The sequence below is a fragment of the Gadus macrocephalus genome, chromosome 14 (assembly GCF_031168955.1).
Source record: "Gadus macrocephalus chromosome 14, ASM3116895v1".
In the NCBI taxonomy this organism is placed as follows: Eukaryota; Metazoa; Chordata; class Actinopteri; order Gadiformes; family Gadidae; genus Gadus; species Gadus macrocephalus.
Window position 1 is genome coordinate 6,387,329 of NC_082395.1, and position 22,792 is coordinate 6,410,120.

Here is a 22,792-nt window from a genome sequence, read left to right on the forward strand (position 1 = left end):
ATTCGAGGATACCATTCAGCTTTGTTGTCTCTCGTTTGCGGGTGGCAATAAACTCTCCATCTATACTCGACCTGGACTCCCCGATTTCTCTTGCTTATAGCTAGTTGAAGTGAATTAGATAAGTTGTTATTATTAATGCTACAACACTATATGCAGAGTCTAGGTGAACTCTGAACAAGTGAGTCTTGAGTCTTTTGGAAGCTGTTGAGCGACTCTGCGGTCCTGACATCGGCAGGGAGCTCGTTCCACCGCTGCGGTGCTGAACACGATGCAGTCGAGACAAGTATCCCGTTTTTTTTTCCAGTGGGGTACTGTTCAGCACATGTACTTCACCTTTCTCCCAGGGAACACAACAGCGTTGAGGAGCATTACCTGCATGTGCCGCAGTGCAGCGTGCCGTGACCGCACTTCATCTTCACCTCGACCTTCAGCTGCTCACTGATGCCCTGAACGGAGAGGTGGAACTTTGTCTGCTCCAGACATCTGGACATGTTCAGCTGGACGTAGAAATCCACCTGAGGAGGAGAATAAATGAGTGGTTAGGGTGGGGTTAGACTAATCTACCTGGAGGAGAAAAGATGAGGTGTTAGGGTGGGGTTAGACTAATCTACCTGAGGAGTAGAATAGATGAGTGGTTAGGGTGTAGACTAAGCTACCTGGAGGAGAGTAGATTAGTGGTTAGGGTGTGTAAGTGGACATAAAATACCTAAGATTTGAGTGAACATACGATCCCTACATGTTACTCCAGTATACCACAATGCAATGCGGTTGTTCATAAATGTTCAGCGTAGTGTCCGGATTCTCGTTTGTTCATTCCCTACATAGTGCACTGTATCATAAACCCTATATAGGGCATTGTGAGTGAGTGAATAGGGAACGATTTTGAACACAGCTAGTATCAGAATCAGAATCTCTTTATTGTCATTGCACAGGGTACAACGAAATTTAAATGCAATCCAGACGGTGAGAGTCACAAGAACATTTTAAATATATATATAAATATTTAAGAAAGATAAAAAATGTATATCAACAAAAAAAGATAAAATATACAAATAACAAATAAGGATAAAAAATACAGATAAATAAGAATAGCAGCTGAGGTCAACAGTATTGCACAGTAGTGTTGTCCAAATTGCTCCATTCAGGGTGACTTTAAGGTGCTTGTGAAAGAATGTGAATATGCAGCGCATAACAGTGAGGTGTGGCCGGTCCGCTCACCCAAAACTCCACCCAGCGAGTGCAGAAGAGGCAGAAGGATTGACAGCAGAACCATCTGACTGGCTGCGGGCCCACGGACGAACATCCTCCAGGGAACCTGAGACCTGGCCGTCAACGCTTTCACTTCCTTACCATTTAATGCAACGTTTTAATCTCTTACAGACAGGGGTCACACACACACACACACACACACACAGACACACACACACACACACACACACACACACACACACACACACACACACACACACACACACACACACACACACACACACACACAAACACACACACACACAAATACACACAAAATACTTTTAATATCTTTAGCATTCCAATTATTGCAGTCTATTCTTTTCGTAGGCTTCTCTGCTGTTGGCCTTGATGGGGAGATATTTTAACGCTTTTTAACCCTTCCTGCGACATTCCTGCCTCTCCCTCAGTACGAAGCCCATTTCTGCACCGTGTCAGGAGACAGCTACAATCCTGCGAACGTCCTGAGTGCACAGAACACGCGTTCATGTTAAGAGGAGTTTCGGGAAACGCTCCAAAATCCATCGTTATCGGGAAACGAGGCCCAGGCTCGAACAGAGTGACACAAACACACACACACACACACACACACATACACATACACATACACACACCCACACCCACACCCACACACACACACACGCACACACACACACACACACACACACACACACACACACACACACACTCTATCTTGTGTTAGAATGTAGCACTTAAAGCAGTTGCTTTGCAAATTTTCTTGCACTTTTTGGTTTGTGACTCCCTTGTTGAATACACCTATTGTAAGGCACTTTGGTAAAAAGCTTCAGCCTAATGTGTGTCATGTAATAAGGTCTGCTACAGAGTTGCAGTTGAAGAGCCACAAACCCAGGCCGCAGGCTGCTCAGGGGTTGTGGTCGGGCGCAACGAGCTGTTCTGGGAAATCACTTAGTTCACTACTAAAACCTCTAGTAAGTACAAGTAAAATATATAGTATATCAGGATTAATCATTTTATTTATCAAAATGCGTAATCACCCATTTTGCGTAAAGTTGATCCTTTGCATTTTATTCATTTTAATAGTTTAGATTAATTAAAGTCAGTCAAAGACCTATTCAAAATCTCGACAAATTGGTGCTTGATTTCAACATATTTAGAGACATATTACATGTACATTTAAGGCATTTAGCAGACGCTTTTAGTACATATGGTTATACGTTTTATTTAATTAGTAAGACTACATCACAAGCTGTATCCTGAATCCTCCTAAAACCCTTTGCTCTGTCATCTTATCTCCAAGTTGAAGATTTAAAACAAGGTAACTGTAAAGGATAATAAAGATTAATATAGGCCTACGTAACAATTTCACCAAATGCTGGGAGAACGTCTCGCCCCCTGTTGGTGCTATTCCTCCATTCATTTAGATGAGAGGAAGAAAGTGTAGCCTACTCCTCACGCTTTGGTCAGGCAAAGCGTGACACTGAACACGTCTGTCTGTTTTCTGTTGTGTCTGTTGCCTGCTGTGGTCGTGTGGTGTATTTCTGTATGTTGGTCTGGGTCGCGGAAACCAATGTGATGCATGCTGTCTTTCAACCACAAACCAACACTAAATTACTCACGAAAGGAGTTGGTGTCGGTTGAATAGTTGAGCAATTTTAATGCCTTTTATTATAAAACAACATTGACAAAAAAAATAAAAATGAATAAGTCCTTTGTAGCTGGATTTCCCAGCTACAGTATTCCTTGGGAAAGGAGTTGTGGGATTGGTTGATCAAGGCATGTCTGGTTCAGGGGGGATATCCAGGTGTTTCTCTAATCGTACTACTACCCGGGTAGGTTAGTGTGTATCTTATCTGTTGTAACTAACAAACTTTGCATTGTATGAGAGATAACAACCTCTTTAGTTCAAAACTAACGCCCCCATTGAAGAAAACAGCGTTATTAACAGCAACAGGGAGAAGTTCAGGGTGTTTGGCACCAGAAGACCACAGAGCATGAATGTTGATCTAGGGTGCTGCTGCTTTGAGCTGTTTCCCTTTTCTAGCTTGTTCAACAAATGCTGTGTTTCCTCTGGGTTGGGCTGCTCGCTGCCTCTGTATCTCATCCAGGGGTGGACTGTTACAGAAAGTCAGCCCTGGCATTGTCTGTCCAGACCAGCCCACTACATTATCAGTACTAGGAGTGGGACGTGATGAACGGGAAGAACCCTGTATGTACTTGATTAAAACAATTTAATCAAGTACATACATCCGAATAATAGTACAGCATGGTAAATAGCAGTTGTTGCTTTTTACTGTTTTTGTTTTTCAAGTTTGTGTCTCTGGTGCTGCTGACAAGACAGATGTGAAACCCGAACAGGAAGTTAACAGACCTCCTGTGGTCGCTGCATCTCCATCCCCCATATCTATAGATCTACAAAACCCTTGTTAAATATGACACTTGATCCAACGCTAAATTCTCTCTTGCAGTTTTTAGTCTGTGACTGTGAAAATCTTTTGGTGTAAGCCCAGCATTAGTTAAAACCAGACTCGGATAATAATAACAAAATATCCTGACAAATAATGTAAATAGAAACATATTACAGACAGTAGCAGCATTAGAGCTGAAACTCATTTGTTTTAACGGTGACTCAGTCATTATGAAACCACAAATAGAGAATTGAAAAAATATATATTATCTATAGCTGTGTGAAAAAGTCTAAGACATGAATTACAGGTCTAAATAGATATGCATTCTCATATACATGTATGTGCACATGTATGTTTACATGTGCATCATACACGCATTTTTTTATAATATATGTTCTTTTTTATAATATATTGCCAGTGGTGTAATCTAGCATGCTTTACTCTGTGCTGGACATCCTGTTAGGCGAGGCACCATTTTTTAATATCGTGTTTAACACTAACATTATGCATCCCTTCCCATTTTAAGTGGGTATACTCATCTGGCCATCAGTGTGTCTTGAACAACCACACATAAAAGGTTGCCCATATTATATTGATATTTTTTCGTATTTGTCTAAATGCATACTTTACTGTAGATAGATTTATGGGTGAAGTTACCAACACAATAGATAAAAACAATGGTTAACATTATGCATTCCTGCCCATTTTAAGTGGGTATGCTGACATATTTTTACTGGATAAAGTGTGAACATGTGCATCACGTAGACTACAGTACTGTACACAGCCTAACAAACACATTATTGGTTTGTTTTCATTCAGAGACTCTGACCAGCTGCAAGAGCCATCAGGAACCGACAGACCATGGGACGGCTTTGACAATAGAAGCGAAGCAGAGACTGTCTGAAGAGGTCTGCGACACCATCCTGGCTCACACCAAAGCGAGGTTCTCTTTCACTGGCCACCTTGTGAGTGCTACCTTAGTACAAGGAAATATGTTTGAAAGGTACTGCCATTCATTTCCTGCTGATGCTCTGAATGCCACTGTGAAGCCATATCCCACGCTGAACAAGGCAAAGCTCAAGACGGAACTGTCTCTGATCTATGAGAATCCTGAATCAAGTGCGCAGCTTCAGTGTGCATATTGTATGTAGTTCTCTGCAAACCTATGGTGGCATCATGCCTTCAGTGTGCATATTGTATCTAGTTCTCTGCAAACCTATGGTGGCATCATGCCTTCAGTGTGCATATTGTATCTAGTTCTCTGTAAACCTATGGTGGCATCATGCCTTCAGTGTGCATATTGTATGTAGTTATCTGCAAACCTATGGTGGCATCATGCCTTCAGTGTGCATATTGTATCTAGTTTTCTGCAAACCTATGGTGGCATCATGCCTTCAGTGTGCATATTGTATATAGTTCTCTGCAAACCTATGGTGGCATCATGCCTTCAGTGTGTCTTGAACAACCACACATAAAAGGTTGCACACATTATATAGATATTTTATCGTATTTGTCTAAATGCATACTTGACTGTAGATAGATTTATGAGTGAAGTTACCAACACAATAGATTGAAAAGAAAAATTTGTTTGGTTCCGGTTTCCGACCGATCATGTCAATTTATGTGCGACCCGAATTATTTTATGAGCTTTAAAAAAAAAACAGGAACCAAACTTTTTTTTATTTTTAGGCCTAACACACTCACCCCTTTTAGAATCACATTCTCTCTCTCTCTCACTCACTCCCACTCTCTCCCAAACACACATACAGATAGAGACAGAGAGAGAATGTTAACTTGTGTATAATTCCCAATTATTATTGATGTATTTGCACTTTTAATCTTGCTGAATTCTACAAGGCAAATAAATTAAGCTAAAACGTATTTCCCCGGCTCCATTCGTCTTTGTAAGGAAATGTTCTATTTTGTCTTTATTATTTTGTCAGAATGCACCAGAATGCTTCATTTGTATGGGAAAATCACAAAATAATCTTCGGGGTTGCCCCCAGACCCCACTACAGGGGTTTGGTTTACAAACTTTCAGCCCCTCCTAAACTAAAATTCACCAGCCGCCACTGCTTGCATTTGTAAGAAGCCTGCACCTTTAAGCTCAGCCGAGATCTTTAGGAGAGAGCACCTTGAGATTACAGCACGTTCACATCACATCTCGACCGCAGGTGAGAGACTATTATTCCTTTACAGTTACCTTGTTTTAAATCGTCAACTTAGGGTTAAGATGACAGAGCAAAGGGTTTTAGGAGGATTCAGGATACAGCTTGTGATGTAGTCTTACAAATTAAATAAAACGTATAACCATTATGTACTAAAAGAGTCTGCTAAATGCCTTAAATGTACATGTAATATGTCTCTAAATATGTTGAAATCAATCACCAATTTGTTGAGATTGTGAATAGGTCTTTGACTAACCTTAATTAATCTAAACTATTACAATTAATTAAATTTAAAGGATAAACTTTACGCCAAATGGGGGATTACGCATTTTGATAAATATTTAAATGCATTTTTAAATTAAATGATTAATCCTAATATACTATATATTTTACTTATTTAGAGGTTTTAGTAGTGAACTAAGTGATTTCCCAGAACAGATCGTTGTGCCCGACCACAGCCCCTGAGCAGCCTGCGGCCTGGGTTTGTGGCTCTTCACCTGCAACTCTGTAGCAGACCTTACTACATGACACACATTAGGCTGAAGCTTTTTTACCAAAGTGGGCAGGTGTCAATAAAGCCAATAAGTGCAAGAAAATTTGCAAAGCAACTGCACTGTAAAAACGAACAGCTTGTTCTATTGCTGTCTGGCATTCAGAAATTTAAAATGGAAGTTTCAAATTATTAATTTTAATAAAGTGAATTTAAAACTCGTTTTGCATTCTTTGAAATGTTTTTTTTTTAAATAATATTAACCTTAATTTGAAATATTAAGTTAACACCCCTGACTTATTTTTTTGAGTTTGTAAAATCTTAGTTGCTATAACTCAGTTTGTCGAAAGAAGAAAATGACCTTTTTGATGGGCTCAAAACTGAAAAATTGATTGCAGTAAGTTGCCTTGCAATTTTGAGTTTGCTGAACTTTTTATTTTTTACAGTGCAGGTCTCAGGTTCCCTGGAAGATGTTCGTCCGTGGGCCCGCAGCCAGTCAGATGGTTCTGCTGTCAATCCTTCTGCCTCTTCTGCACTCGCTGGGTGGAGTTTTGGGTGAGCGGACCGGCCACACCTCACTGTTATGCGCTGCATATTCACATTCTTTCACAAGCAACTTAAAGTCACCCTGAATGGAGCAATTTGCACTATTAAAAAAACTGGACAACACTACTGTGCAATACCGTTTGCCACAGCTGCTATTCTTTTTTATGTTTTTTATCCTTATTTGTTATTTGAATAATTTATCTTTTTTTGTTCATATAATATTTTTACCTTTCTTATATATTTATATATATATTTAAAATGTTATTGTCACTCCCACCGTCTGGATTGCATTTAAATTTCGTTGTACCCTGTGCAATGACAATAAAGAGATTCTGATTAGCTGTGTTCAAAATCATTCCCTATTCACTGACTCACTATTCCCTATATAGTGTTTATGATAGTATCATAAACACTATGATACTATCCACTGATAGGGGAAACACTATACAGTGCACTTTATAGGGAACGAACAAACGAGAATTTGGACACTACGCTGAACATTTCTAAACAACCGCATTGCATTGTGGTATACAGGAGTAACATGTAGGGATCGTATGTGCGCTCAAATCTTGGGTATTTTATGTCCACTACATAGTGAATGAAATTAACCACTGAGAATTCGAACACCACTGCAAAATGTCGAGCACCCTATATAGTACACTACATCCGTGATAGGGAACGATTTCGAACACAGCCATTGTCTCTGCTGCTGAACTCATCTGTGTGTGTGTGTGTGTGTGTGTGTGTGTGTGTGTGTGTGTGTGTGTGTGTGTGTGTGTGTGTGTGTGTGTGTGTGTGTGTGTGTGTGTGTGTGTGTGTGTGTGTGTGTGTGTGTGTGTGTGTGTGTGTCAGGAGCCAAGACTTGTGTCCCCAGGCCGAGCTGCAGCGAGTGCATCCAGAGCCCGGGCTGTGCCTGGTGCTCAGCGAAGGTGAGAGGGTCTAGCAGTCCTACAGCAGGGCTGGGACATCACGGTCCATCCCAGGATCTTTCTGTTGGCTCGACGTACGGACAGGACTCACAGGAGTCGTTAGTGGGGCTGGATCGATGTGAAGACGTCATAAGCATGCTGGTTGTCCCACGCGTCGCACGAGAAACGCTCTGGCAGTTTATGTTGTGGTTTAGGCTGTGAAACATGTATAGAGATGCAAACCCACACAAATGCACGCACGCACGCACGCACACACGCACGCACACATACACACACACATATACAAATATACACATATACACATAGATGCATACACAGACAAATATATATACATACACATGTATATTCGCAAATTTCGCATACACATACACATATGCATGTATTAATATTATCAATCGGTCATCAGATTAGCGGTTGAGTTTTAAACTTGTTAGCACGCCAAATATATTAGGAGAACTATCGAGACCCAGATCAAATGAACTATAAACATGCACATTCATAGGGGCGTAGTCAGATGGAGGAGATGAAGAGATAAACAGAGGAGTGAATAACATTGATGTCCAGCTTTTTACGATGCACTGGTAATAAAAGCCCTTACTGAACGTGGATCCGATCTGGAGCTCCGTCCAAAGAGCGAGTCGTTGATCCAGGGGTCCCAGGGTGACTCCGTTCCTCTCGTGGTCCCTGTGGTTCCAGGGCTTTCTGCAGGCCGGGGAGCCCAGCGAGAGGCGCTGCGATGCCAAAGAGGCGCTCACCAGCAGAGGCTGTAAAGAGCCCTACCTCCCTGAGACAGAGGAGGCACTCCTTATGAAGGACAAAGAGCTGAGTGCTTCTGACGACATTATCCAGCTCCGACCCCAACAGATAGACTTTCAGCTCAGAGTGGGTGAGTACGGTCGTCCCAGAGAAACACACCAAAATGCTAAATGCTGTTTTTAAGTTGTTTATGTTTTTTAAAAAGGAGGGGGTGACATTGATAGGGCTGTGGGCCTTGTGTTTCGTCCTTGTCATGTTGTCTATTTCCTTCATGCTTTTCTTTCAACCGATCTTAGGAGTTCCACAAACCTTCAAGGTGTCGTTCAAGCGGGCCGAGGGTTACCCCATCGACCTCTACTACCTCATGGACCTGTCCTTCTCCATGGGGGACGACCTGGACATGATCAAGAAGCTGGGTCAGGACATGGTCCGCACTCTGCAGAGCTTCACCAAGAAACTGCGGATAGGTGAGCTCAGACGTGGAGCTCCTGGTTCTCCAGATCTCTGGACTAGGTAGCCCCGCCCATTCTGCCAGCGTTTCGAGTTCGCCCTGCACAAGGATCTGGAGAAGAGCAATACATTTCTCTCTGCTTCCGATACGTTTTTGCGGGAGCCAATCACCAAGCTGGCTTTTCCCCTTTGCGCGCTATTGGCTGGTTTAACACAATGACGACAGGAAAGCGACGGCAAGCAGCCAATCGCGTACAGAGTCATTTGAACTAGGCCCGTTGATCACGCCTCTTGTGCTGAAGAAAATGACAGCAGCTTCTCCAGACCAACGTGCAATCTACGATTGATCTTGGTCTGGCATTAGCAAGACTACCAGATCTCTGCTTTGTGACGAGACCTCGATGTGAGACAGTCTCCTGCTTGCTCCTTTATTTTAGGATTTGGGTCCTTTGTGGACAAGGTGGCGTTGCCGTACGTGAGTCAGATGAAGAGGAAGAGGAGGGATCCCAGTCCGCACCGAGAAACCAGCTGCCAGCCAGCCTTCAGCTTCCAGAACCTCCTCAACCTCACAACAGACACTGCGGCCTTCGAGAAAAAGGTCATCGGGCAGAGGATTTCTGCCAACCTGGACTCACCCGAGTCAGGCTTTGACGCCATCATGCAAGCTGCGGTCTGCAAGGTAAGGCACAACATAACACATCACATAACACATCACGTCACACATCACATATCACACCACACATCACACCTGCTGTCCCATGAGGACTTCTGGGGGCCCTCTCCCCCCTCTCCTCCTCTCCCTCCTCTCCCCCATTCCCTCTCCCTCCTCTCCTCTCCCTTCTCTCCCCACTCTCCCTCCTCTCTGGTCCCACTCCATAGCTGTTTGTTAACTTCCTGCGGTTCTGTGGGCAGGACGTGATTGGCTGGGACAAAGGGACCAAGATCCTACTCTACACGTCTGATGACACGTTCCACATGGCGGGGGACGGGCGTCTGGCCGGCCTCAGCGAGCCTCCAGACGGCCACTGCCACCTCTCTCCGAGCGGCCTCTACGATGGGACACGATTCGTAAGCGGCCCTGAGCATTAGCGATCGACCGATATATCAGCCGATATTATCGGCCGATATTCGCGTTTTCTCATAGACGGATTATGACATATCGGGCCCCTGGGCACGTGGACTCCGCAGCCCCCCCCCCCCCCCCCCCCCTTCCAACATAAACACATGCACCCAGAATACACACACACTTATTGGCGATAAAAAGCCACTGGCCTATACCTGCAACTCAGCAGGATTTGTAGCACAGGAAAGGCAACCTCACAATAATTATTACAAATAAATGCATCTTTATTTAACCAAAACAGGATCAAAAAAATACATAATCGATGCAATTTCTGGCGATTTGAACGAATTTCGAATGCACCGCTTTCAACCACAAATAAAAACGACTTAAAGCAACTCAATACGAACAGTTCCTTACATTAATTGACAGTAATGCATTTCACCTATGAAATGCATTTTTTCCGGGCTCTGTTCCGTGCAAAATCCTCCACGATATCATCAAACTCCAGTGCATTGGTAAGGTCGCTCTCAATTGCCATGAGAGAAAGTGCCTTGAGGCGTTTTTGTGACATTTTCGTCCTCAGTTCATTTTTTATCCTGGACAGAAGAGAGAATAACCGCTCCCCTTCGCAATTACTGACGGGCAGAGTCAGAAAAAGCCGTAGCGCTACATACACATTTGGAAACATAGATTGCAGTCCACAATCGAGTATAATTCGTAGCAGTCCTTTTGGGGTTGCATCATCTCCAGGCTTGTTAAATGATCTGAACTGAATAATTCATTTCAATAATTTATCTTTTTTAATTTATCTTCAACGCTCCACTTAGAGTTCGCCGTTGCTCCATGTTTAAATGACAGTGACTTGTTCGTGAATGGTCTCAAATTCACAAACTGAAATAGTGCCCACCAGTGATCTTTTTATTAATTTATTTACTCAGTAGTAATAGGCCTACTATTGCTGTTTTCGCTTGAATTTTTGTATTTCTCTACTGATTGCTTCGACAATGCAACATTAAAAGTTACTAACGCTGGGGCCCTGGGCCCCACTGTTAGTAACTTGTGGGGCCCTGGACCCCACTGTTAGTAACTTGTGGGGCCCTGGGCCCCACTGTTAGTAACTTGTGGGGCCCTGGACCCCACTGTTAGTAACTTGTGGGGCCCTGGGCCCCACTGTTAGTAACTTGTGGGGCCCTGGACCCCACTGTTAGTAACTTGTGGGGCCCTGGACCCCACTGTTAGTAACTTGTGGGGCGGCTCAGGGGGGCCCTTGGGCCCCTGGGCATGTGCCCGGTGTGCCCGTGCAGTAATCCACCCATGCGTTTTCTACGTGTATCGCATCTGCAATTCTTTCTTATTTTTTTTTCAGTCAGTCCAATAAATTTTCCTTTTTTAAATTGCGACTTGTAACATTTGTTGCATCATTGTGTCATTTTTATGATGTAAATGGAGGGAGAAAAAGAAGTATCAGCTCCAAATATTGGCTCAAGAAAATTGGTATCGGCGTATCGGTCATCGGCTAAGTCTGATGAAAAAAAATCGGTGTCGGTATCGGCATTTAAAAATCCATATCGGTCTGTCCCTACTCAGCATCAACGTTGTGTTTCCAAAACAAAGGACCAGGCTGGCGGTGAGGACCCGGGCCAGCTGTCCGATGGAGGGGTAATCCTGGAGGAGAAGAGAGACATCACACTGGTTCATCTGGAGTTGAACCAGTGTGATGTCTCTCTTCTCCTCCAGGATTACCCCTCCGTCGGACAGCTGGCCCGGGTCCTCACCGCCAACAACATTCGGCTCATATTCGGCATCACCAAAAACATTTCAGCAGCTTATGTCTCCAGATGAACCAGTGTGATGTCTCTCTTCTCCTCCAGGATTACCCCTCCGTCGGACAGCTGGCCCGGGTCCTCACCGCCAACAACATCCAGCTCATATTCGGCGTCACCAAAAACATTTCTGCAGTTTATGAGGTTCTCCCAGAGAGCGAACATTCAGAGTCGGTTGCTTCTCTTTATCATTCACTTTTTCTGTCTTAATGGTTTATCTTCTCCCTGGACAGGAGCTGAGTAAAATGATCCCACAGTCTGTGGTCGGAGTTCTGGAGAGCGATTCCAGCAATGTGGTCCAGATCATCAAAAATGCTTACAATGTGCGTATACCAAAGCCCTCGATACACAAACAATACCTCTGTCTTTGAAGGCCAGGCAGCCCCCTACAAATCAAGCATCTTACATTACGAACAACCAAGGAGTTAAGAGCAAGTTAAGAGCTGCATTGAACGTAGACCAACACCTTCATCAGGCTGTGAAGCACGGCTGATCTCTGTTGAAACTGTGTGTGTGTGTGTGTGTGTGTGTGTGTGTGTGCGTGTGTGTGTGTGTGTGTGTGTGTGTGTGTGTGTGTGTGTGTGTGTGTGTGTGTGTGTGTGTGTGTGTGTGTGCGTGAGCACTTGTCACATCCAGGTAGCAAAGTGACAGTCCTGTGTTGTGTGTGTTGTGTGTGTGCAGAGCCTGTCCTCCAGCGTGGTCCTGGAGCACCACGGCGCCCCCCAGGGGCTGGAGGTGGCCTACCAGGCCTACTGCACGGGCCGGAGCCCGGGCAGGCCTGGGCTCGGGCCCTGGAGCCAAAGAGCAGAGTGCAAGGACATCAAGATCAACCAGCAGGTTGGCCACACCTTGAGAGCCCTCCCACTACTGACTGGTGTCTGTTAGGAGCCTTTTCTCCTTTCCTACCTTCCTTTCCTTGTTTCCTTTCCTTGTTTCCTCTCCTCCCTCCCTTCCCTTGTTTCCTTTCCTCCCCTCCTTCCCTCGTTTCCTTTCCATTTCAAGAGATTTCTGCCTCCAGGTTGATTACAGACCCTGGGGATCAAACCCACAACCTCCCTTCTGGTAATCCTCCCTAACCACTAATCTATTATCCTCCAGGTAGATTAATCCAACCCCACCCTAACCACTAATCTACTCTCCTCCAGGTAGATTAGTGTAACCACACCCTAACCACTAATCTACTCTCCTCCAGGTAGATTAGTCTACACCCTAACCACTCATCTATTCTCCTCAGGTAGATTAGTCTAACGGTTAGACTAATCTACCTGAGGAGAATAGATGAGTGGTTAGGGTGGGGTTAGACTCTAACCCCACCCTAACCACTCATCTATTCTCCTCCTCAGGTGGATTTCTACGTCCAGCTGAACATGTCCAGGTGTCTGGAGCAGACAAAGTTCCACCTCTCCGTTCAGGGCATCAGTGAGCAGCTGAAGGTCGAGGTGAAGATGAAGTGCGAGTGCGACTGCGGCCCGGTAGAGGAGGCGTCTCCCTCCTGCAGCGGTCACGGCACGCTGCACTGCGGCACATGCAGGTAATGCTCCTCAACGCTGTTGTGTTCCCTGGGAGAAAGGTGAAGTACGTATGTGCTGAACAGTACCCCACTGGAAAAAAAAAACGGGATACTTGTCTCGACTGCATCGTTTTCGGCATCGCAGCGGTGGAACGAGCTCCCTGCCGATGTCAGGACCGCAGAGGCGCTCAACAGCTTCCTCAAAAGACTCAAGACTCACTTGTTCAGAGTTCACCTAGACTCTGCATATAGCCTCCCCCACTACCCCCCCCCCCCCCCAACCCACAGACACCTCACGCACTTGCCATGGCAGGTACCAGGGTGGGCCACGGGTAAGAGGGGCCAAGTGCACTCACCTTACCCACTTATTGTATGTTGTACGTCCTGGCACTCAATGTACGCACTTATTGTATGTTCGTCCTTGTACTTAAAAATAGTACTTACTTTGTGTAGCATCTTATTCTAGACATCTTTGTTGTATACAGGGATTGTTAACCTAGCTATTGTTAGGGCTTGGCCCTTGTTTCTATCCTTACTTTACCGACACGATGTAGGGTTTCTCTTTCTTCTGTAAAATGTACTCATTGTAAGGATAAAAGGGTCTGCTCAATGCCCTAAATGTATATTTGAATGTTTGTTTATAACTTATTTGCACGGTTGCTGAAGAAGCCTGAACTCAAGCAAACCATCAGCATTCAAACTTCTGCCCGTGGTTCCATTCATGACGTTGTGACCAGACACCTGAGGCCGCTGGTGTTGTTGTTGCTGCGCGCGTTCCTGTGTTCACCAGTGTGCCGTGTGATCCTCAGATGCGACCCGGGCTTCCTGGGCCAGACGTGTGACTGCCAGCAGAGTGAGGACCATGTCTCTCTCTACGAGAAGTGCCGTCATGGCGGGTCCTCTCAGCTGTGCAGTGGCCACGGCAGCTGCGAGTGTGGCAAGTGTGCGTGCCAGCACAGCTTCAGCGGGCCATTCTGCGAGTGTGACGACAGCAACTGCGCACAAAGCAACCAGCAGTTGTGTGGCGGTAGGGGAGCCCTGACCACGAGTCGGACAACAAGAACATTAATGCACAACTCCGAACGCACAGGAAGTATGCATAAATACGCTGTGTCCATCGCGGTGAATACATGCACACCACATTGTGTTCCTCAGGAAACGGGAAGTGTGTTTGTGGGAAGTGTAACTGCTTGGCCGCTTACGGAGGGGAGGCCTGCGACTGCTCCACGCTCACCGACCGGTGCCAGACGGCAGGCAGACCCTGTAGCGGCCGCGGGGACTGTCTCTGCAACAGATGCGTCTGCAAGGGCGGGTTTGACGGCGACCACTGCTCCCACATTCCCAACAACTGCACCAAATACGAGTGAGTGTGGATAGAAACTAAAGACGGAAAGCTTCTAATCGTCCTGGTTTTCAAGGCAAACCATTATAAGGGTTAAAGGTGTTGCGGTTGAATCGGGACGACTGCAGCCATGCACCGACTGACTGGGTGCCTCTCTTGGGGGGTCTGCAGGAAGTGTGTGAGGTGCATTTCCAATCTTGCGGGAGAGGGCGCTGAGGCCTGCCAGGTCCCCTGTGAGGGGGCGGAGTTGAGCAGTAAGGATGGACGGACGCTTCAGGACGCCCACTGCAGCTTCCAGTCCTTCCTGTACGACGTGACGCTGACTCCCCAGGGCATCGTCCACCTCCGCTACGCCGAAATGCCCAGTGAGCAATGCTACATTTTAATTTATTTTTAAGTGCATGGACGTAGGAAATACAATAAGTGTGTAAGAGGGGTAAGGGGGAGGCTATGCAGAGTTTAGGTGAACTCTGAACATAATACTCTGAACCTAAGCTAAAATGATATAAGTATCCAGGCTGTTCTTATCATGGGCAGAATATGAGGCTCGCACGCGTTCTGTAAGCTCCACACGTGACACATTGAGCTTGGTGTTGTGTGAATGATCAATGATATCATCCTTGGACCAGGAACTATTGATAAGACTTGGGTGATCATCTGGAGCACCATGTCAGGAATCGTCTTCATCGGCCTGTTGATCATCCTCATCAGCCGTCTGCTTCTCGAGTTCCACTACCGCCGGGAGTACCAAAGCTCCGTCACAGACCAGCAGCAGACCGACTGGAAGGAGGTGAGACACAATGTTATGCTGCCATTATGAACCTGTTTGTGTCTGATCACCTGTCTGTCTGATCACCTGTCTGTCCGATCACCTGTTTGTCTGATCAGTTGTTTGTGTCTGGTCACCTGTCTGTCTGATCACCTGTCCGTCTGATCACCTGTTTATCTGATCACTTGTTTGTCTGATTACCTGTATGTCTGATTACCTGTCTGTCCGATCACCTGTTTGTCTGATCAGTTGTTTGTGTCTGGTCACGGCGGCAGTAGCTCAGGAGGTAGAGCGGGTTGGCTGGTAACCTGAAGGTTGCTGGTTCAATCCCCGGCTCCTCCTAGCTGAGTGTCGAGGTGTCCTTGAGCAAGGCACCTAACCCTGACTGTTAGCTCCCGACGAGCTGGCTGTCGCCTTGCATGGTTGACTCGCCGTCGGTGTGTGAATGTGTGTGTGAATGGTGAATGTGAGGCAACATTGTAAAGCGCTTTGGGTGGCCGATGGTCAGAAAAGCGCTATATAAATGCAGTCCATTTACATTACCTGTATGTCTGATCAGCTGTTTGTGCCTGATCACCTGTCTGTGTCTGATCACCTGTTTGTATGATCACCTGTCTGTCTGATCAGCTGTTTGTGTCTGATAACCTGTCTGTGTGTTATCACCCGTCTGTCTGATCACCTGTATGTGTCTAAACACCCTTCCGTGTGTGATCACCTGTCTATCTGATCACCTGTCTCTGTCCGATCCCCTCATGTCATCTGAACCCTAACCTGTATTATAATTATTTGTTTCAGACTCACATTCCCTTGTTCAAAGATACCACCACCACCACTGTCATATTTAGATGATTTTTCTATATTATATTTTATTTTACATTTAGGTTTACTTTCTGACTATTCTGTTTTTTATAAGTATTTGTAAACTAGCCAGATTCATATTGGTAGGCTACGTAATATACATTTTATTTTGAACTCATCATTGTATATGCATAATGAGTAATCATTTAACCCAGCGAGCTGTTGCCTCACTCAATACACTCTGCAACATTTTCAAACAACTCACTATTTATATATATATATATATATATATACATTTTCTATATTACATTTTATTTTACATTTACGTTTTCTGTCTGACTATTCCATTTTTTATATGTATTTGTAAACTAGACAGTGTAATACATATTTTATTTTGCTCTCATCATTGCATATGCTTGATGTGTGACCATTCAACCTAGCGAGCTGTTGTCTCACTCAATACACTCTGCGACATTTTAAAAAATTCACTATTTTAATATATATATATATATATATATATATATAATTTTTCTATATTACATTTTATTTTACATTTAGGTTTTCTTTCGGACTATTCCGTTTTTTATATGTATTTGAAAACTTGACCGATTCATATTAGTAGGCAATGTAATGTACATTTTATTTTGCACTCATCAATGAATATGAATGATGAGTGATCATTCAACCCAGTGTCTCACTCAATACACAACTAGACAGATTCATATTATTAGGCTGTGTAATATACCTTTTATTTTGACAATAAAATTGTAATTTACTTCTTTTTGTCTTGCACCAAGTTTTTATAATTAATAATGTGTGAGCTGAATAGCTCGAACCGCAATTAAAGCAATTAAAAAACACCAACAATTAAAATAAATGTCAAATAATGGATTGGTAAATTAGCCTATTTATGTTGGATTTTAACATTAGGTTGAGACCATATTTTGGTTTTATTTTTTAAAGAGAAAACTATTCAAACATTTGTTTTGTCATTTGTATCTCAAACACGCACGAGTCTAAAGTACAACCTCAAGCAGACACACACATTTTACCACAAATGTTGACGATGGCGCACACATGGGTTTGAAACCGGCTTTCAAATCCTCTGCGCGGGGACGGGGGGTCGCGTTGCTTGCTTTAACAGTTTGAACATCGAACACTTGTACTTGTACACTACCCTACATGGTTTAGGCCCAAAATATTTAACTGATATGCTTCCACTACATAAGCCATCTAGACCACTAAGATCTTCTGAGACCAATCTGTTAATTAGTCAACACGAAACATGGGAAAGCAGTATTTAATTACTGTGTAACAAATAGCTGGAATAAATCCCCTGAAGATTTAAGACTTGCCCCAACTCTGAGCACCTTTAAAACAAGACTGGAGACTTTTGTTTGCTTTAGCTTTCTGCTAAATCTTAAATACATTGCACTTTCTAAAAAAAGTTTTTTTAACTTTGCCTTTACTTTCTATTTTATTACTAAAATGCCTTTTTTAACTTTTTATTTTACTAATTTCTTTGCATATGTTTTCTTTTACTTATCTGTTGCGTTTCTTCTTGAAGAAAGTAGTCCAATCCTTGGTCACTTTTAACTCACTTTATTTGTTGAAGTAGGCTTATTTCGGTGTGGGAACTATGAAGCAAAAGGGAGGGAATTGTATCTAACGCGTGAGAGAGAAATTCCGTGAGCTACTTCGAGCCACGGGCTTAAGGCCCATTCACACCCTACGGTAAATACGGATACGGACCGTTTCGTCCGGTCCCGGAGGTGTTTCGTCCGTAAATGGGTCCGTCGCCTCTGAGCTTACAAATCCGGAGTGCTCCGGGAGAACCGGAGCAATGCCACCGGAAATCGGGGCGGCAGTATAGAGTTAAAAGTCAGACCATTCGCAAAAATAGATAGAGTAGTATAATATCTGATATGTATATTATCTATATATATATATTGCATTTGACGTTTTGTACTTGTATTATACTATATACTTGACATTTTTATTTTATTGTTTATTGTTATTGTTCCCCTGCTTTGGCAGCCGAACTGGTCATTTAACAACATTTTGAGGAGATAATCTGCGGGTTGGTGAGGGGTGTCACATGCCACCGCACACTTTTAGCACTTTTTTTTGCAGATTTCGGATGACGCAAAGCAAAATCATCCCCTACAGATGTCATGTTTGCGATTGTGGATGCCGTTAATTTGTGAAACGACAGTCACTGCCATCTAGAGGATTTATTGTGTAACATCCATAACAACGCTGAAACCAGACGGAGGTATGAAGGGTAGTTCCGGGGGCAACGTTTGGGACGACGGACGATTTTCGTCCGGATCCGGAGGTATGGATCTGCCTTTAGGCCCGTGTCTCTCCGCCCGTCTACCTATGAATCTCTCCCCTCCAATCTCTCTGTCGAGCTTGATAGGGTCAAGTGGGCGTGGCCTATGTAACGTGGGCGTGGCCGGTGTGACGTAATGACTCCGCCCTCCTCACCTGTTTAAAGGTGCTGCCATCGGTGGCTGGAGTAGTTATTGCAGCTTATGTGTTCGATCCTGTTTCCTAGTGGCTATGTGAGGGTAATGCAGCTTGTGTGTTTGATCCTGCTTCCTAGTGGCTATGTGGGGGCAGCTTATGTGCTTAAAATACGTAACATATCTATCATTTAGTTTATTGTATGACAATGTTTATATGTGAAGCACTTTGAGTCTGCCTTGTGTATGAAAAGTGCTAACTAAACTTGAAACTCATTTTCAAGTTTCTTTACGGTTTGCAGCGCTTGCCTGCTCAGTGTAGCATAAAGTGTATGCTAAGCCAATTCAATCGTCAAATGAAACATGGAAGCGGACGAACTGCTGGTTCCTAAAATAACTAATAAGGGATCAGTGATCTGGCAGTTTTTTGGATATCGAGAGGAGGAGGTGGAGAAAAACACGCCAATGCTTGTAACGATAGTTACGTATTGTAACTCTAGATTCTATGAGTATAGGCGCAGCCTTAAGGCTATCGCTTCCCTAGGCGTGAGCCGTAGCACTGAAAAATTTGTAATCCCCGCCCACCAACAGCGTGGGCCTCAATTACGTCTGCGGGCCTCAACAACGTCCGCAGTTCAGATGTAGGCGGGCGCTGGCGGACATTCTGCTCCCAATAAACAGCTTTTCTTCAGCTATTTAAAGGACAATGAGGCTGACACTTAAAAGGCTGCACCTATACTCATAGGATCTAGAGTTACAATACGTAACTATCGTTCTATGTCGTATAGGCTTCGCCTTTTAAGGCTATCGCTATTGGGTTAAAGGGCGAAGCACGATATAGTCTATGCCTCATTGGTCCCGCTCAGTACCAGAAACAAAGCTACATACGCGCTAGTATCATGCGTCAGACGTATAACATACGTCATGCGTCTAACGACAGGTCATCAACGAGCAGCTCCAATCTGTCTGATAAGACACAAGAGCTCTCAGCATGAATATTTGACTCCTCCTCACATTGTTTAATATGCAAGGGGAATAGTCACACAATCACACTCACTCTGACAAAGCACCTAGAACTGAGTGTGTCATAGAGAGGCGTGAAATGTCTCTTAGGTAAAACCTAATAAAAGAGTAGTAGTAAAACCCTTCCCAAACTCGCTCCACATCTGATTGATCAGATCGTGGTGGAGAGTCCAGTCTCCTGGTTGGGGACCCCCCCTCGACATTATGTCGGCCCCTCTGTTCAGGACACCGGGTGTGTACGCTGCTCTGATGGAGAGCAAGGGCGTGTGCGCCCAACATAACAGCTGTCTCGCTATGCTCAGCAGCTGTGCCGAGCGCACGCCCCCTTGGCGACTTATCTATGCTGCTGTCGCCTTGTTGTCCGTGCGAATCATTACGTGTTGATTTGTCAACAATGGGGCAAAGTGTTGGACCACTTTCAAAACAGTGAGGAGCTCCAATGCGTTTATATGTATGGTCATGGGGGGGGGGCAAACGCCGCCCACTACGTGAAACTCGCATGTTCCTCCCCAGCCCGACAGAGAAGCATCCGTGAACACCGAGATGTGTGACGTTGCTCTGCCCAACGGCGCCTCTCTCGCGAGAGTTCGGGGATCGCCCCAGTGGGTCAAATCGGGGGCCCACTGATAGGGGAATGGTCACTTTGCGCCGCCGTTGGCACAACGGGTCGATGCGCAGGCGAGAAAACCATCTCTGCAGCCGCCTCATGTGAAGCAGCCCCAGCGGCACCACCGTGTGAGCGGCTGACATCATGCCCAGCAGCCTCATGATAGAGAGGCCTGTCACGACGCTGCCCGGGGAACAGCGACAGAGGAGAGACCACAGCGTCTCCATCCTCTGCTGTGAGAGCCGTGCTCTCATTACAGCTGAATCCAGCTCTACCCCCAAATACATCACTCTGTGAGGGGAGGGGGGAGCTCTTCTTCCAATTTATGGCGAAGCCTAAATTCAACAGGTGAATCACCAGCTTTTTTGTTTGAATAGCTGCTCCCTCCTTGGATCGAGCCATCAAAAGCGGATTGTCCAAGTAGAACAGTACTCTCATTCCTGTTGCGTGAAGGGGCCGGAGAGCCGTCTCTACGCACTTGGAAAACATTCGAGGGGCTAGAGAATAGCCGAACGGGAGACGGTTGTACTGGTAGTGTGACCCTTGGAACGAGAAACGCAGGAATTTCCTGTGTTTGGGGATCACTGTGACGTGGAAGTAGGCGTCCTTCAAATCTATTGAGGTGAACCAGTCGCCCGGCTTTGCACACTGTAACACTCGTCTGATTGTTAACATGTGAAACGGCCTCTCCGCGATGCATTTGTTGAATAGGGCTAGATCGAGAATCGGTCTCAGCCCTCCTGTTTTCTTGGGTACCAAGAAATAACGGGAATATAATCCCTGCATTTCCTCTCCCTTCGGGACCGTGGAAGTCACTTTTTTCGCTAGAAGCTGCTGGAGCTCCGCCAAAAGTGACAGCTGTTGATCCTTGGATGACAGCGTTGTTTCCACAATCCCGTTGAATCGCGGCGGAACGGAGGTGAACTGCAGGGTGTGACCCTTGCTTATCAGCCTGTCCATCCATTTGGCCAGCGTGCACGCGTTCAGCCATTCTGAGTAATGCTCTGAAAGCGTCTGTGCAGCCTCTCGTTTTGATGCGGCTGTCATGGAAACGAGCCACGCTTGAGCCCCTGCCGCCGCTGCGAGGGGAGGAGTCCTCCTCGCAGCCCATTGGGAGCTCTGCCCGAAAGGGCTGTGTGTGTGTGTCATTAGCAGAGGCATGCCCTGCCTGCTCAGCTTGTGACAAGAGTGTAGCTTCCTCTCTCCTGAGCGTTGGGACGCGAGGAGGAATAACACGGTGACTGGGCAGCAGACTGCTGACACTGTGAACGAGCTGCGTGTCATTCGTAGACAGAGAGCTCGTTTTAGCGGCCGTCTCGCCACATGACATGCCAGGCATGAAGTGGTGAGGGGAAAGTAATGTAGGGCTGGCTCAATCAATAATACAAGGTTTATTGACGGCCTGCCTATATGTGGTGGGAGATGCGTGTGAAACAGTTATGGCCGGTCCGGCAGTCTCCGGCGTTAACTGTGTGGGGAGAAAACACCCACTTTAGTAAAGAGGTGTTTCCCACTGTCACACGCTCCTCCCTTGCCCCGTAATAGCCGGCGCTTGTGGGGCGGGACATCGCCCCATGAGCCCGCTGCCCGAGGCCCTTGCTGGCCGCTCGCCGCCGCCTGCGATGGAGGTGGGCGGGGCTGGTAAGCAGGGCGAGGTCGCCTTTTTAAAATAAAGGAAGGGCTGGCTCGACCAATGACACAAGGTGTATTGACGGCCCGCCCGTACGTAGCGGAAGATGCGTGCGAAACAGTTATGGCCGAGCCGGCAGGCTCCGGCGTTAACTGGGGCACGGGGGGAAAACAGCCGTCTTTAGTAAAGAGGTGTTTCTCGCTGTCACACGCTTCTCCCTCGCCCCGTAACTGTCGCCGGCGCTTGTGGAGCGGGGCGCCGCCCCACAAGCCCGCTGCCCGAGGCTTTTGCTGGCCGCTCGCCGCGGCCTGCGATGGAGTCGGGCGGGGCTGTGTAGCCGGGCGAGGTTGCCTTTTTTAAAAAGCAATGAAGGGCAGGCTTGATCAATAATACAAGGTTTATTGACGGCCTGCCTATATGTAGCGGGAGATGCGTGTTATGGCCGAGCCGACAGGCTCCGGCGTTAACTGGGGTGTGGGGAGAAAACAACCGTCTTAGTAAAGAGGTGTTTCTCGCTGTCACACGCTTCTCCCTCGCCCTGTAATTGCCGTCGCCTAAAGACAGCACACAGAGCGGGATCCAGCGGCGGTACCGCCCTGTAACCCCGGTCTGTCAGACCCTCCGTCTTCGTGACCTGGATAAGTGTTTTCACCGGGGGCCCCGAGCTTCCCGGGCTCCGCCGCAGCCCCATTGAAGTACGGTCTGATGGCGGGAAACATCGGCCAGATCGGGTCGAGACGGGCGGGGCGTGTCGCGGCTTCGAATGGGCACCGCAAATCCAAGGT

At 45.9% G+C, this 22,792-nt stretch overlaps 1 protein-coding gene across 2 annotated transcripts; it reads left to right on the top strand.

Annotated features, from left to right (window-relative positions):
- Positions 1 to 4,346: 4,346 nt before the first annotated feature.
- On the top strand, positions 4,347 to 17,058 carry LOC132472008 (integrin beta-7-like). Of its 2 annotated transcripts, XM_060071404.1 has the most exons (16): positions 4,347 to 4,600; positions 6,740 to 6,848; positions 7,692 to 7,768; positions 8,465 to 8,654; positions 8,821 to 8,991; positions 9,412 to 9,653; positions 9,887 to 10,042; positions 11,909 to 12,004; positions 12,094 to 12,183; positions 12,542 to 12,697; positions 13,204 to 13,391; positions 14,180 to 14,397; positions 14,526 to 14,733; positions 14,884 to 15,077; positions 15,342 to 15,502; positions 16,277 to 17,058. In XM_060071404.1, the coding sequence occupies exons 1-16, from the start codon at positions 4,352 to 4,354 to the stop codon at positions 16,328 to 16,330; spliced, it is 2,559 nt and encodes an 852-aa protein (XP_059927387.1). In that variant the 5' UTR covers positions 4,347 to 4,351; the 3' UTR covers positions 16,331 to 17,058. The 2 variants fall into 2 exon arrangements, with proteins under 2 accessions (XP_059927387.1, XP_059927388.1); XM_060071405.1 differs by lacking the exons at positions 4,347 to 4,600; positions 6,740 to 6,848 and adding an exon at positions 7,388 to 7,584 and having other exon boundaries at positions 7,695 to 7,768.
- Positions 17,059 to 22,792: the final 5,734 nt, after the last annotated feature.